This window comes from Pollachius pollachius (assembly GCF_949987615.1).
Source record: "Pollachius pollachius genome assembly, chromosome: 12".
In the NCBI taxonomy this organism is placed as follows: domain Eukaryota; kingdom Metazoa; phylum Chordata; class Actinopteri; order Gadiformes; family Gadidae; genus Pollachius; species Pollachius pollachius.
The window spans coordinates 14,833,303-14,848,546 of NC_136945.1; the positions used below are offsets into that span (position 1 = coordinate 14,833,303).

Sequence of the window (15,244 nt, forward strand, 5' to 3'; positions counted from 1 at the left end):
ATCCTAGGCCTGACTTCAGGTGTCTCCAGCATGTAAGCTGAAGATGACTTCTCACCATCTTGTAGAGATCAGACACACTGATCTGGTCTGCATCCACCAGCTCAAAGTCCTTACGTGGGACCAGGTCCAGACCCAGGTGTCTGTGAGAGATAGAGAGAGAGAGAGAGAGAGAGAGAGAGAGAGCGAGAGAGAGAGAGAGAGAGAGATAAATCCAAAGTGACTTATAGGGGGTAAAGATAGATTGTTGGGGATCAAACCCACTACCTTCCTGCTTGGATTTCAACACCCAAACTACTATTCTAAAAAGCCCCCTAAAAGAGAGAAAGATAGAGAGAGACAGGAAGATAGTTAGAGAGAGACATAAAGAGGGTGAGACAGGCAGAGCGATAGAGAGAGTGATAGAGAGACAAGCAGAGAGATAGAGAGTGCGCTAGAGAGAAAAGCTTGATAGAGAACGATATAAATAGACAGACAGAGAGATAGAAAGAACGATAGAGACAGGCATAGAGATATAAAGAGTGATAGAGACATGAATAGAGACAGAGAGAGTGATATAGATACATTCAGAGATATAGAGAGAGATAGAGAGACAAGCGGAGAGAAAGAGAGAGCGATAGAGAGACAAGCAGAGAGGAGAGGGAAAGAGAGAAGCGAAGAGCTAGCGAGAGTGATAAAGAGACAACTAGCTAGATAGAGGGAGCAATATAGAGACAAGTAGAAAGAGAAATAAAGATAGAAAGAGCTATATATAGAGTACTATATATTAGTAGCAGTAACACAGCAACAGAGATGCTATAGATGTGCGTGTTTGTGTGAATCACTTGTGAGAGTGCGTGCATGCATGCATGTGTGGGTTTCTGTGTGGATGTATGTGTGTACATGCGTTTGTGCGAGTGTGTGTGCGTGCATGTGTGTGTTTGCATGCTCTGTGTGTGTGGGTGTGTATGTGTGTGTGTGTGTGCGTGCGTGCGTGCGCATGTATCTGTATGTGTATGTGTGTGCATGTGTGTGTGTGTGCGTGCCTGCATGCGTGTGTGTGTGAGTGCATGTGCATGTATGTGTGTGTGTGTGTGTGTGTATGTGTGTGTGTGTGTGTGTGCGTGTGTGTGTGTGGGTCTGCTCACTCGTTGCCCCAGTCCAGGCGGACAGTGATGTGTTTCTTGACATCCCTCATCTGGTCGCGGGTCAGGTGACCTGACAGCAGCTGTCTCCGCAGGTCGATCACCTCTGACATCACATGACGCAGCTTGTAGAACAGGTCCACCTTGTGTTTCTGACCACGCAAATACAAAAAAATCGGTGAGCAAATACAAGATACAAAATGAATACTTTATATATCAAGATAATAATAAGGATACACATGAATCTAATATTAAAAAAATAGTTTGGATATAGTTCTGATATTTGTAAACGCATAATCGCCTGCAGCCAACACAAACACCACCAGCACTAGTGAGCTCCCCCTGAAGGGAAGACAAGCGAAAACATCCTCTCTGGACACCACGTTCATAGAAAGGTGTCTGTAACAATATCACACCATGTAGACTGGCGTAGAATGTGTGTGCAGGTGTGTATGCAAGTATGTGTGTGTGTGTGTGTGTGTGTGTGTGTGTGTGTGTGTGTGTGTGTGTGTGTGTGTGTGTGTGTGTGTGTGTGTGTATGTGTGTGTGTGTATGTGTGTGTGTGTGTGTGCGTGCGTGCGTGCGTGCGTGTGTGTTTGTGGGTGTGCTCCACCCAACCTTGACCAAACCTTGATCAGCTTAGTGGCTGGCCTGTGGTTTAGCCAGTGGTTCCCAGACCTGACCCGCAGTGACCCACCTGCAGAAGGGCTTCTGGCCCACAACCAACCCCATATGTGGTGCAGTAAAATAAGCATTGCGATCCCTATATAGAGACATCAATAAACATGTCTCTAGATAGGGATCTTCAGTACAGCATTCCCCTTTAAAGTCTCTAAACATAGTGATGATTACGTGAAACAGGCATGTATGCATAGATATACAGTATGTGTTTAAGACCAAATGTCAATTCAAATGTTTATTGTGCTTGTGACATATACACATATACCAAATAGCCAAATATTTGGGTGTAACGGTTTGAAAGCCACTGCAAAGGTATGCTTTAGGTGATTTAGGAGCTATATTTAGGTTGAAATTGCGCCATTGAGCTTCATTGAAGGTAATCCAATATCGTCCACAAAAATAGTCAGGTTAAAGTTAATACACAGATTAAAAATAGGTACTCTATCTGTAGGTACGCACGAAAATGAGTCAACCTATCGTAAAGTTGGTGAGGAATATAATTAGGAGATACTTGGAGGTGCACAAGTCTAGACCTCTCTGAGAGTGTGGAGGTCATGTGCATGTAAGCAGAGGATTATCTCGGAGCCAAATGGAGGCTCATGCAGCCCAGCTACAGCTGTTGACATCAGGAGGCCCAGCCTGCAGCTGGAAGGGACCGGAGCCAACATGGAGGACAGAGGACCTGGCTCACCTTATGACTTTTCGAGAACACCAACTTAACTCCACCACGACAAACTCTATCAAACGAAAGGGGAGCTGTAGCGCGCGGCTCTCCTCGAATAGAACAGATAACTGGGTCAAACATGTGTTACAAAACATTCTCCTCAATGTCCAGACGCCCTGTGTCTCGTTTCCCTGCGCCTCCTCTTCCTCCTCTTCCTCCTCTTCCTCCTGGGGCTGGTGGAACATGTCACCTCCATGTTTCAGAGAGGTGTTTAAGACCTTCACCTTCTAACTGTTTCTTTCCTCTTCATACCCTCCCCACTTACACACACACGCACACACACACACACACACACACACACACACACACACACACACACACACACACACACACACACACACACACACACACACACACACACACACACACACACACATAGTCTTCCTGGCGGAGTGTGACCCTGTGTCCCTTGGCCCTGTTGGGGCCTGGTGCTGACGTGTGTCTGGGGTGATCCCATCAGCAGCGGACAACTGAGAGAACGTCCGTTCGCACCTCGCGATCGAATGCGTCTCCAGGGAACACTGGTGGTCAGCTCTAACTTCCTCGCTCGGTGTGAAAATAAGCTCGCCTAACATTTCCTGACCAAATGTGGTGCAATGGCCTTCTAGACGTTTAAATGGTCGTAGCGAAAACATGCTCCCTCAATCTGATGAATTCAAATTCTGTATTATATGACGCCGCGGGTGCGGGAGTGAGTGAGTGCTTCTTTTTTATTTTATTTTTTCTTGCATTTTTATGCTTTATTATAGAGTGAGATAGAGAGGAAGGTGTGGGAGAGAGAGGGGAGGACATGCAGCAAAACACCACTGCAGGATTCGAACCCGGGTCGCTGTGTTCAGGACTGAGCCTATGCGGTGCGCTCTCCACCCGGTGAGCCACCAGGCGAGCCCCTCTGAGTGGGTACCGTCGATGTGGCCCGGGACTCATTCGCATACACACTGCTAAGAGAATGAGTTCGCTTAGACCACCTCCGAGTGTGTGATCCAGCCCCAGTGTCTCCTCAATGCGTTGCGGGTGCGTTCACATCTTGTGATCAGATCCCCAAAGACGTATGGGAATGACAGGTGTGAACAGGGCCGGTCTCAACCCCATGGTGCGCCTGTCACACCCGCTCTATTATCGTGCCTGTGTGTGTGTGTGTGTGTGTGTGTGTGTGTGTGTGTGTGTGTGTGTGTGTGTGTGTGTGTGTGTGTGTGTGTGTGTGTGTGTGTGTGTGTGTGTGTGTGTGTGTGATAGTGTAGGGACGTTTCATTAGTTACCTTAATCTTATCTCATCTTATCATACCCTGGTATGTTTACATCCTCTTACCACGTAAAGCTGTTTCCATAGCAACGCCCACTCCTGTAGCGTGGACGTAACCTCAGTTACGATGGGGTCTTCCAGGGGGGTCACCGTCTCATGGGGCCTACACACACACACACACATAGAAATACACACATTAAGGGATAGTTTCATGCAGAAACAGGAACTGCATAATTACTTGTTATCAGACAAGTGCAAAGACTTGAAAAGACTTGGGAATAACCACACACACACATCTCTCCCTCTCTCCCCCTATCCCTCTCTCTCTCTCCCTCTCTCTCTCAATTAATATACATATGTAGTTAAAGGCTCCATTAGTAACACTTTTCTCTCATTCTCCTCTGCTCCACTTTCACTGAATCTCCTCATCCCTCCCCTCCCTGGTCTAATCATTCTCCATTATTCCTCCTCCTAACTCTCCCCTCTGTTCGTCGTGCTGCTTCTCCACCCTGTAGCTAAACAAACCCTCTATCCATCAACCCACCTGCAATGCATCATGGGAATAACCAGCTGAACCGTTCTTTCCATGTGTTATGGTGATGTAATGTTAATGTTTAATTTCTCTCCCCTGGGGTTCCAGAAGGAAGGAGAGAGAGAGAGAGAGAGAGAGAGAGAGAGGGGGGGGGGGGGGGAGAGAGGGGGGAGAGAGAGAGAGAGAGAGAGAGAGAGAGAGAGAGGGAGAGGGAGAGAGAGAGAGGGAGAGGGAGAGAGAGAGAGCCAGGGGGAAGAGAGGAAGAAGACAAGAGGAAAGGAGAAGGTGATAGAAACAGGGGAGGAAGAGAGAAAGAGGAGGAGAGGAGGGAATTAAGGTGAGGAGGAGAGGAGAGACAGGGGAGAAAAGGAGAGAGAGGGGAAGAGAGGAGAGCTATGAAGTAAGGAGGTGAGGAGACAGGTGAGAAGGGAAAGACATGACAAGAGGAAAGATATGAGAGAGGAGAGGAGAGAGACAGTGTTGTGTTTGCAGTCACCAGTGAGTATCTCACCGTGCCGACAGCCATACTTAAAGCCACTAATTTGTATTAAATTAATTTAGCTCTCAGTATCATTAATTAAGTGCCGCGATGCAGATGAGGAGTGGTCTGATAGGCTGACTCAGAAAGGAGAGGAGAATATTTAAGCGTTAGAATATGTATTCTAAGAGGACAGTTCTCTAGAGAATTGAACACACAGGGACAAATACGTTAGCCAGCTGACGAAGTACAGCTGAGTCTGTATTCATGGGCAGATTATTAAAATGGCTTTTCACAGGTCTCTCCCTCTCTCACTGTATCTTATCTAGGCTAGTCCCCGGGCTCCTACTGACTGTTTGACCGTACTGACAGTGTGTAAGGTAGAACTCCAATATTCGCTACTCTATAAGTGTATTACCATACTTGGTCAAATAATAGTCAGTCAGCGAGAAACGTACCCTCTGTTGGTGACTACTGCCTTCTTCAGATAAACATGATTGGCTGGAAAAACTCCCTGGAAGGATGGAGAGGAAGAGAGAGAGAGAGAGAGAGAGAGAGAGAGAGAGAGAGAGAGAGAGAGAGAGAATACAACATTACAACATCATATACAACATTAATCAATAAGATATCACTCCTAAAGCTTAATGACTTCTGTGAACATTTCCACTCCATAGCGAAACAGGCCGTTGGTCATTTGTCTCATTTCTACACAAAGTTGGTTTGCTGCTGTAAACTAGCAAAGCAACAGCGTTAAGAAATTCCATGTATTCAAAATCATTTTCTTCAAACCAATCACATCCAGTAACTAAATCCTTAAAATGAACTCCAAAGTTCTCTTGAAGTCTTCCATGAGTCGGTATCAGTAAATACAACTATAATTGGGCCATCAGACGCTAGACTGAACCAGGTTACATGAGAACAAGCTAAGCATCTCGTAGCGAACAGGCACTTTGCCAGTTAATAATTAATGTCGGCTAGGAGGCTAACGCTAATAATGTGTAAAGGGTGGAGCTATTGTTAGCATCGGGGCTGTCCTATCAGCGCTTTGTCTCTATACACACACACACACACACACACACACACACACACACACACACACACACACACACACACACACACACACACACACACACACACAAACACATATACATCCGCACATACACACGTGTGTGTGGGGGTGTGCTTGCGTGCGTGTTCCTGTGTATGTGTGTGTCTGTGTGTGTGTGTGTATGGGAGGTGGGGGGTATGCGTGTGTGTTCAACAGTGATTATACAGAAGTGTTATTTAGCTGCTGGGTGAAAACTGATGTAGTTGAAAAGGTCAAACGAGAGCGAGAGAGAGACACTACCTCTCCTTCACTGAGCGCACACCACTGGGCAGTGTAATATATAATAATCGATTGAATACATTTTCAAGCATATACTGGACTAACATTTATGCATGCATGTAGGGTCATATATTTTCAATCAGGGGCGTTTCAAGGATCGGGCTGAGCCCAATACATATGGGTCTGGCCTTCAGTCTTAAATGGGGATGGTATGGGAGATCCTTTGCACATTTCCACTTCTTAAAACCTAATTTTCAAGAAATTTGAGATTTAAATAGCCAACCTTGCACAATTTCCTTGGGACACTAACATGGTTACAGGTGTACTAACCCAATTATTCCTTGAAACACATTCATGATTGCAGCTACACGGAGAAAACTAGATTGATCCTTTAGATCGTTTAGATAGTTTACATGAAAATAATTTCACTAATGTCACTATCTCTCACTTTCAGCACATTCTACAACACTCCCCCCCTACCCAAACTCTGTCCTTCTCTTTACCTTGTTCCATGACTAAGCCCAGCTCTGCAGGCTGAAAGGCATCACCACTGGCTGAGCTAGCCTCTGGGAAACCATTACATTGCAGCATGACAACATTCTCTGTCTAATGAAGATTTTCTAAACGTCCATGTTCTTAAGAGATGTGCACCGTTATGACGTATTAAGTATGTATACTGTATTATTATAAGTTACATAAAAGTAATTAGAAATTCAGATGTGGTGTATTTTATTGTCCACAAAGGGGAAACAGTCATTTGGGCCATTTTCTTGACTGGATATTTTGTCTTCATTCGATTGTTGTTATACATTATTGCGTTTATTTTTTTTATTACTGAGAAAGTAAATGTGTGCAATGCACAGAAACACAAGTTTGTGTTGTGAGATGGAATTCTTGCTTCTATGAATCTGTATTGGGTAGACTGTAGTATTTTTAGGCGTGATCGACTGACATTCTGCTTGATTCCCACTGAATTCGCTGTATGGCCAACATATGCTGCAGGTTGGGCAGATCGAAGTGCACAGTAGAACGTTACCCAGCCTTGCCCATCAAGGAACTGTAGTCGATTCTGATTGAGGGAATGACCATCAGCAGTTCATCTGATAAAGTCTCTTTCTCTTTCTAATGTTTCCCTGAATTGTGGATTTGCAGTTGTGTTAACGCAGTTTTTTTTTTGCAAAGATGCTACACAAAGAAAAAACGATTATTACGTTCTAAACCATGGTCTTTCAATGTAGATCTCTGTTTGTGTGGTTGTCAAAAGATGATTTTGAAGAGTCTTCCCACTCAGGCCCGAGGAAGGCCTACTGAAGGAACATTGATGCTGGACATGCTGAGTGACATCATCAGTAATGGACATAATAATGAGAGGCTATTTTTAGGAGGCCCATTTTAAATTTTTAACTCTGAGGCCCTTTGAGTCACAGACAAGAAGCACACATGACACATCTCCAACTCTTCGGTCGCAGGCGTCGTGTTAGCAGATCTCAAAAGATCTCAAATTCGTTCTTCTGAAACTCCTAGACCAGGGTTTTTCAAACTATGGTGCCACTGGTGAGACACAAGGGCTACGGCTGTACATTTGATTCTATTCTCGAAACACACACATTTATAATCATCAAACAAATTATATAATTACATTGTTATTGTTAAGTTAATATTATATAATGGCTTGTCACTATTTAAAAAATAGTGCCGCTTCATGTATTCAACCATATGTTTCCATTGTAATGTTTTCCCTTGATGTTTTGTGCTTATTTGTGTTGGCTAAATGAACAGCCTTGACATTATTCTGGTTCCCACCGGACACCAACCCAATCCTGCAGTAATGATTGTATATAAAGAGGATGTTAGCCCTCTTTGCTCAGCCACTGCATGTGTATTTAAAAGGTCAAAGGTTGGTCAGACAACTGACCCAGACCTTCTGGACATCATAACCCAGCCATGGCCTCACCGCAAACATGCATACATGAATATATGAATACATTAATGTCAAGCATTAATGTAGAGGCAAGCTACTGCAGTCTTTTTTGGCTCTGAACATGACAGCAGCAAATCTTTCTTTGTCTAACACTTCCAAGGCTACATGCCATTACTCATAATTAAAACATCACCTCATAGTGTTTAAGGACCCAGTTAGGATGTGCTCATTCCACACCCTGCATGAACCCTAACTCTAATCCTGGATAATGCATAGAGTTAAGTCAGGTATGATAGACTGTTATAGACATATTATCCAGGTTTCTACTGGTATATAAAGGTCCTCTCTCTTTGTTCCTTCTTCCTCTCCTTTCCCCTTCCCATTCCTCTTCTCTATCCTTCTCTCCTCCTACCTTCTTCCTCCCACTTCCTTCCCCTTTCCTGTCCTATATCATTCTCTCCTCCTTGCTCGGCTATTGCTATCCTCTCCTGTCATCTTCTTCTGTCTCCTCTCTCCTCCTCTCTCTTCCACCCCTTGCTCTCTCCACTCCTCTCATCCCCTTATATTCCCTACCCTAAATCCTTCTCACTCCTCTCTTCATACTGCTGATTCTCTCTTCTCTTCTTGTCTCCTCCTTTCCCCTTCTCCCCCCTGCTCCTCTTCCCTATCCTATAACTTTCTCTCCACTCCTCCCTCCTCTTCTTCCCTCCTCCTCCTGTCTATAGCCATATTGTTCTCTCTCTCTGTGTGCTGTGTGTAGTCACACTACCACAGTACAGTACAGCCAGACAGAGGCTCACTCTGATCATTAAATAATAGTCATTACATCAAGACCCTGTCACTTCTCTATTGTCTATTCTCTCTCTCTCTCTCTCTTTCGCTCACTTTATCTCTCAACAATGTCCTGTGATTTGCTGTGAAAAAGGCCCCACCTTCTTCAGCCCCAATCCAGGTTGTCGCCCGGTTATCTTTTTTAATAACAGCACTCATTTGGTCTGATAAGTGATTATTATTTCATCCCTCCGATATCAGTTAACATAATTGTGTGTGTGTGTGTGTGTGTGTATGTGTGTATGTGTGTGTGTGTGTGTGTGTGTGTGTGTGTGTGTGTGTGTGTGTGTGTGTATGTGTGTATATATGTGTGTGTGTATGTGTGGGTGTGGGGTCAGAGAGAGCGAGAGGTCGAGAGGCATAGAGATGGAAAGAGGTCAGGATACAGAGAGAGAAAGAGAGAGAGAGAGAGAGAGAGAGCAAGAGAGAGAGAGAGAGAGAGATAGAGCCTCTAGGATGATGAATGTAGCAGCAGATCTTTACCTTGACGTTTGGCCTCCTGATGGAGAATCCTCTGTACCATCCTGAAGAAGGAACACATGAGATTAACACACTTACACACACACAAATAGACACACACAAACACGACATAAATAGATGCTGGTGTTTTATGCGACATTAGTGAACATTAGCCATTCGGCTTTGGTTGCCAAAGTTACCATTCTTACTGAAGTAACCAATACCGTAGGGATCGTTTTTACTGCAGTTAATGTAGTTAACTGTGTGTAACCATAGTTACTGTAGTTACCATAGTTACCTCACTGTAGTCACCCTAGTAGAAACCCTAACCATAACAACAACAGGAGTATCTTGATAATACTCCAGTTCCATGAAAGGGTATCCATGAAGTGGTAACTCTTCTAACTGTCTAAGGGGAGCTCAACACCTTTGTGTTAGTTCTGAGTGTCTCTGGCGGGTGGAGGTACCTTCACTCTTCTCCAGGATGTGGACACTCTCCCCCACCTCAAGGGCCAAGCCGTGACACCCTGACCCACGGAAGCCACAGATCACTGAGGAAGAGGAGGAGAAGGTGGAGGAGGAGGAGGAGGAGGAGGAGACATTAAGACCAAAGCTGTAGAGCTTCAAGTGTTGCAGTAAATGATCGGTGTGCGGGTGAGTACAGAGAGTAGATAGAGAGTTCATAGTACATTACACAGAGTCCACAGTAGAGAGAACCAAGTGTAAATACAATGCACACAAAACAGAGTAGGGCTAGATGGAGTGATGGAATTCACATTGGGTTTGATGATCTGTGTGTTTATATTATGCACGAGGCAGAATTGTAATCAAAAGGAGTCTCCACAACTGTGTTGCTAGCATGCTGTCAGCCCATTGGGGCTGGTATCTGACCGTCTGGTCTGTCTGGTCACACCTCTCTCTGCCAGCACCACCACATTTTGGACCTGACCCAGAACTTATGTTCTGAGTTCACACACTCCACACATCATTTAGGATTGTCTCTCACTCACGCACATGCACACACACACACACACATAGACACATCCATACAAACGCACGCACGCACGCACCCACACACACACACACACACACACACACACACACACACACACACACACACACACACACACACACACACACACACACACACACATACATCCACACACACAGCCACACACATGCGCACACACAGACACATCATATTTTAAACAGTGAATATTGTGGCATTGGGTTTTCCTTTTGTATGTTTCCAAGCAACTAGAAAAGGTCAGATATTTTGGGGAAAGACAATAGAGGTAGGGACGGGGATATAGAGAGATAGAGATTGAGACTCAAGAGACATTGGTAGAAAAAAGATTGGTAATTAAGGGACTGAAACATTTATTTACTTTGTATAGGTTGTTCTTACTTACCATGAATACATATTCTTTTAAATTATTAATGCTACAGAGAGAGAGAGAGAGAGAGAGAGAGAGAGAGAGTTCTTTACATGCACTCCCCCCCTGTGCATGTTCTTAGATTGTGCCAGCATGTTCTTATTCTGACGGTGGATAAGAACATTATCTTTTTTCATGGCCTTGTAATCAATAAATCTTGACCCATTTAGGTGAAAAATTATATTTTTAACTGATTTTTTTTGTTTACCTCATGAATATAGCCCTGCTGCCCATGCTGTGATGGCTGCCAAGTTCTTGTTATGTACAAGCTAGCTACGTTCACTTATTTTTTAAATATTAAATATTGAAGTTAGATGCAAAATACGTATCTGCTTTATTTAAATTACGCCTACTGAAAGAACACCGCAATATAACCATCACACAGGTAGACAGTTCTATAGAATCGACCCAAGAGGACAGTTCTACTGTGGTAACAATGCAAGTAGACATTTGTATTATAGAACAAATACACATGGAGACTGTTCTACCGTACAAACAAGACAGGTAGACAGTTTTACTATAGAACAAACACAGGTAGACAGTTTTACTATAGAAGCAACACAGGTAGACCGTTTGACTATAGAAGCAACACAGGTAAATAGTTGTACTATATAACCAACCCAGGTAGGCTCTTCTACTATAGGACCAACACAGTTAGTCGGCTCTACTTTAGGAGAAATACACAGGTGGACAGTTCTACTATAGGATAAACAGAGGTAGACAGTTCTACTATAGGATAAACAGAGGTAGACAGTTCTACTATAGAATAAACAGAGGTAGACAGTTCTACTATAGGATAAACAGAGGTAGACAGTTCTACTATAGAATAAACAGAGGTAGACAGTTCTACTATAGAAGAAACACACAGGCAGACGGTTCTATACAACATCTTCTCCTCCTCCTCCTCCTCCCCCTCCCTGTGCCTCATGTTAACGCGCTCATCTCTGATGAGAACATTGGGTCAACAATATCATCTCCACTGGCAACCGGACCTCAACTGATGAATGCTGAGACAGAGTGAGAGAGAGAGAGAGAGAGAGAGAGAGAGAGAGAGAGAGAGAGAGAGAGAGAGAGAGAGAGAGAGAGAGAGAGAGGAGAGGGAGAGAGAGAGGGAGAGAGAGGGAGAGAGAAAGAAAGTTCTGCATGTTCTCAGATTGTGCCAGCATGGTCTTATGCCGGTGGATAAGAACATCTTATTTTTTCGGAGAGAAAGAGACTGCAGAGAGAGATAGAGGTGAATGTGAGAGAGAGAGAGAGAGAGAGAGAGAGAGAGAGAGAGAGAGAGAGAGAGAGAGAGGGGGGAGAGGGATTGAGAATGAGAGTGAGGGTGGAAGTTATGAAGGAGAGCAGGCAACGGCCAATGAGACACAGGGACAGAAAGTACAATAAAAATAAATTGTATAAAGTAATATGACAAAAAGATTATATCAGTTTGAGTGTGTGTGTGTGTGTGTGTGTGTGTGTGTGTGTGTGTGTGTGTGTGTGTGTGTGTGTGTGTGTGTGTGTGTGTGTGTGTGTGTGTGCGTGCGTGTGTCACACTGCTCCTATGTTAATTCATCCGGTGAACAGATGTTCAGAGGGACAGAAAGAGAAAGAGACAACTATAGAGAGAAAGAGGGACACTCATCCTATTGAGAGCTTTAGGATTTGAGTAAAATAGAAACTGAAATATGAAAAGGCTTGATAATCTCCTAGCTGACACAAGAAAACCTTACCTGAGGACTTAACTGAGAGCACATAGAAGAGTTGGTGTGTCTGTGAATCAGTATGTCGACTGAGTGTGTGTGTGTGTGTGTGTGTGTGTGTGTGTGTGTGTGTGTGTGTGCATGTGTGCCTACGTGTGTGCACGTGTGTGTGTGTGTGTGCGTGTGTATGTATGAATGAGTGTGCGCATGTGTGTGTGTGTGTGTGTGTAAGTGTGTGTGCGTGCGTGTGTGAGTGCGTGAATGTCTGTGTGTGTGTGTGTGAGGGCGTTCGTGCGTGCTTGCGTGTGTGTGTGCGTGCGTGTGTAGAACATATGTTCCAGTGCGTTCTGGATGTTAATGGTCCCAGAGAGCAGGCTGGGTATTGGGCCGGCGTGGTTGCGTAACTAAACTACATTAGTGGCTTCATACCCCAGGGCAGATCTGTGTGTCTTTAAAGCCCCCGTCCATCTGTCTGTCTTCCTCTACATCAGCCTGTCCGTCTGTATGTCTGTCTTTCTGTCTGACTGCCTGCCTACCTGCCTGCCTGCCTATCTGTCTGCCTGTCTGTCTGTCTGTCTGTCTGTCTGTCTGTCTCTCTGTCTATCAACCTGGCTGTTTATCTGTCCGTCTCATTTTCTGTGTATTTCTGTCCGTCTGCTGGTTTCTGTGATCTGTATGTCTTTAAAGCCCCTGTCTATCTATCTTTCTTCCGGTCTGTCTGTCTGTCTGTCTGTCTGTTTGTCTGTGGCCTGTCTTTCTGTTTGCCTGCCTGTCTGCATGCCTGTCGGTCTATCAACCGGTCTCTCTGCCTGTCTGTATGCCTCTCTAGTTGTCTGTCTGTCTGTCTGTCTGTCCGTCTGTCTGGGGTTTATGGATTCAATGAGCAGTTTTTAAGCATCGCCGTCCTCATCATCGTTAGTGCTAATTGATTTGAAGTCATCAGGAGGAAGAGGAGTCAGACAAAAGAGAGAGAATTATCAGGATTGGTCCGGATTAAACAATGATAATCCTGATAGACAGGGGCGGGAAAAGCCCCCCCCACAAAGACTATATGCCGCCAAAACAATAAAAAAAGCTATTAACCATCCTCATGCTTATGTAATATTGTTTAATACAATGTATAATACAAAGTTCATGCAAAGTATAATTCCTGTATACTAAAGTGTACATAACATGTCGTAAAATGTATACAAGACATTAAATAGTCTAGATACATAATAGACTTTGACAACCACCAAGAGAGGGAGGGAGAGATAGAGCAGGGAAATGAGAGCATGAGAGGAAGGGAGGGAGGGAGAGGGAGAGAGAGAGAGAGAAAGTAAATTAATGAGATGAACTTACTGACCTGGATAAACTCTGCTTGACTGACTGAAACTCTTCTTTCACACCCCAACCTCCCGCCCACACACACACACACAAACATGTGGACAAATCAAATAAGCTGTTGTTCTGCTACAATCTCATGAGGCCGTTTATGTGTATGTAGGTGTGTGTGTGTGTGTGTGTGTGTGTGTGTGTGTGTGTGTGTGTGTGTGAGAGAGAGGCTTCATGTGTATGTGCTTGCGTGTGTGTCAGAGTGTATCACAGGGAATTTTGATAGGAGCAAAATAAAAACTATGATGATTTCGTGAATTATGAAAATAATGTGAAGCCAGGCTTTAAAACTGTCAACACAAATACAGAAAACCTCTTGAGGAGAGGAGAAAATAAGCAAGGAGAGGAGAGGGGATGAGAGAAGAAGACAGGAGAGGAGAGGAGAAAAGAGTAGAGGAAATGAGGAAGGAGAGGAGATGAGAGAAGCAGACAGGAGAGGAGAGGAGAAAATAAGAGAGGAGAGGAGAGGAAAAGAGAAGAGAAAAGAGAGGAATAGGAAAAAAGAGAACAACGAGGAGAGAGGAGGAGCTGCCACTACCACTTTCATTCTGTGCTGTCGTTGACGCATCATTACGTTACGTACGTGCATGCTTACATGTGGTATGTAATTTGCTTTGCTGCTTGAACAGCATTGCTTCATTCAAAACACAGATGCACACACACACACACACACACACACACACACACACACACACTCACACACTAGTACGTGCATGCCATATATTTTAGGCTGAAGGGAAAGGCAGCACTAGATTACCCAGCCTGCCGGCTGTTGGAGGGGACTAGTGCCGATGTAATGAAGCTGTCACTAAACAACATAGACACTATAGAGAGAGAGAGAGAGAGAGAGAGAGAGAGAGAGAGAGAGAGAGAGAGAGTCACAGAGAGAGACAGAGAAAGACAGAGAGTCACAGAGAGAGACAGACTGGCACATGGTTTTTTTTTGCCAACCATAGTAATGTTGTGGCGATGAAGTAATTTAGAAAGGAGAACAGATAGAGCAGACAAGAGAGGAGACTGAGACAGCAGGGAATACAGAAGAAAAGAGGAGAGGAGGAGAGGGATAACATTACAGATCCAGCACCATGGACAGAGTCAGCTTCAGTTCCAAACCGGCTAAACAACTTTAAATCCCAGGAGGAACATCAAACTGTATCAAACCGTCTCATGTATTCATAAGGAAAGACTCATTATGAAACATAGAACTCCACATCTCTAGATCTGGCTGCCAGGCCTTGGTGTAAGGGGTGACCACATCGCAGAAGAAACTCTAACTCTTAGCAGGCAGCAGAACAGTACTTGGGGAACAACAGAACAGATACAGAGACACAGAGAAATAACGCAGCGGTACAGAGATATGGCTGACACTGGGAAACATGATCATGACACTTCCTACTGTACACACAGGTGACAGAAACACAGCCACATGCAC

At 44.4% G+C, this 15,244-nt stretch overlaps 1 protein-coding gene across 1 annotated transcript in view; it reads right to left on the reverse strand.

The window, feature by feature from the left end:
- LOC307084029 (dedicator of cytokinesis protein 3-like) overlaps positions 1 to 15,244 on the reverse strand; it is a gene marked incomplete at both ends in the record, with an annotated part of 50,061 nt that overhangs the window by 23,152 nt on the left and 11,665 nt on the right. Inside the window, 6 exons of the mRNA XM_079748143.1 lie at positions 56 to 140; positions 1,125 to 1,273; positions 3,836 to 3,932; positions 5,238 to 5,293; positions 9,342 to 9,382; positions 9,785 to 9,868. Of these exons, the coding sequence (XP_079604269.1) occupies positions 56 to 140; positions 1,125 to 1,273; positions 3,836 to 3,932; positions 5,238 to 5,293; positions 9,342 to 9,382; positions 9,785 to 9,868 (512 nt within the window). The remainder of the gene's footprint in view (positions 1 to 55; positions 141 to 1,124; positions 1,274 to 3,835; positions 3,933 to 5,237; positions 5,294 to 9,341; positions 9,383 to 9,784; positions 9,869 to 15,244) is intronic.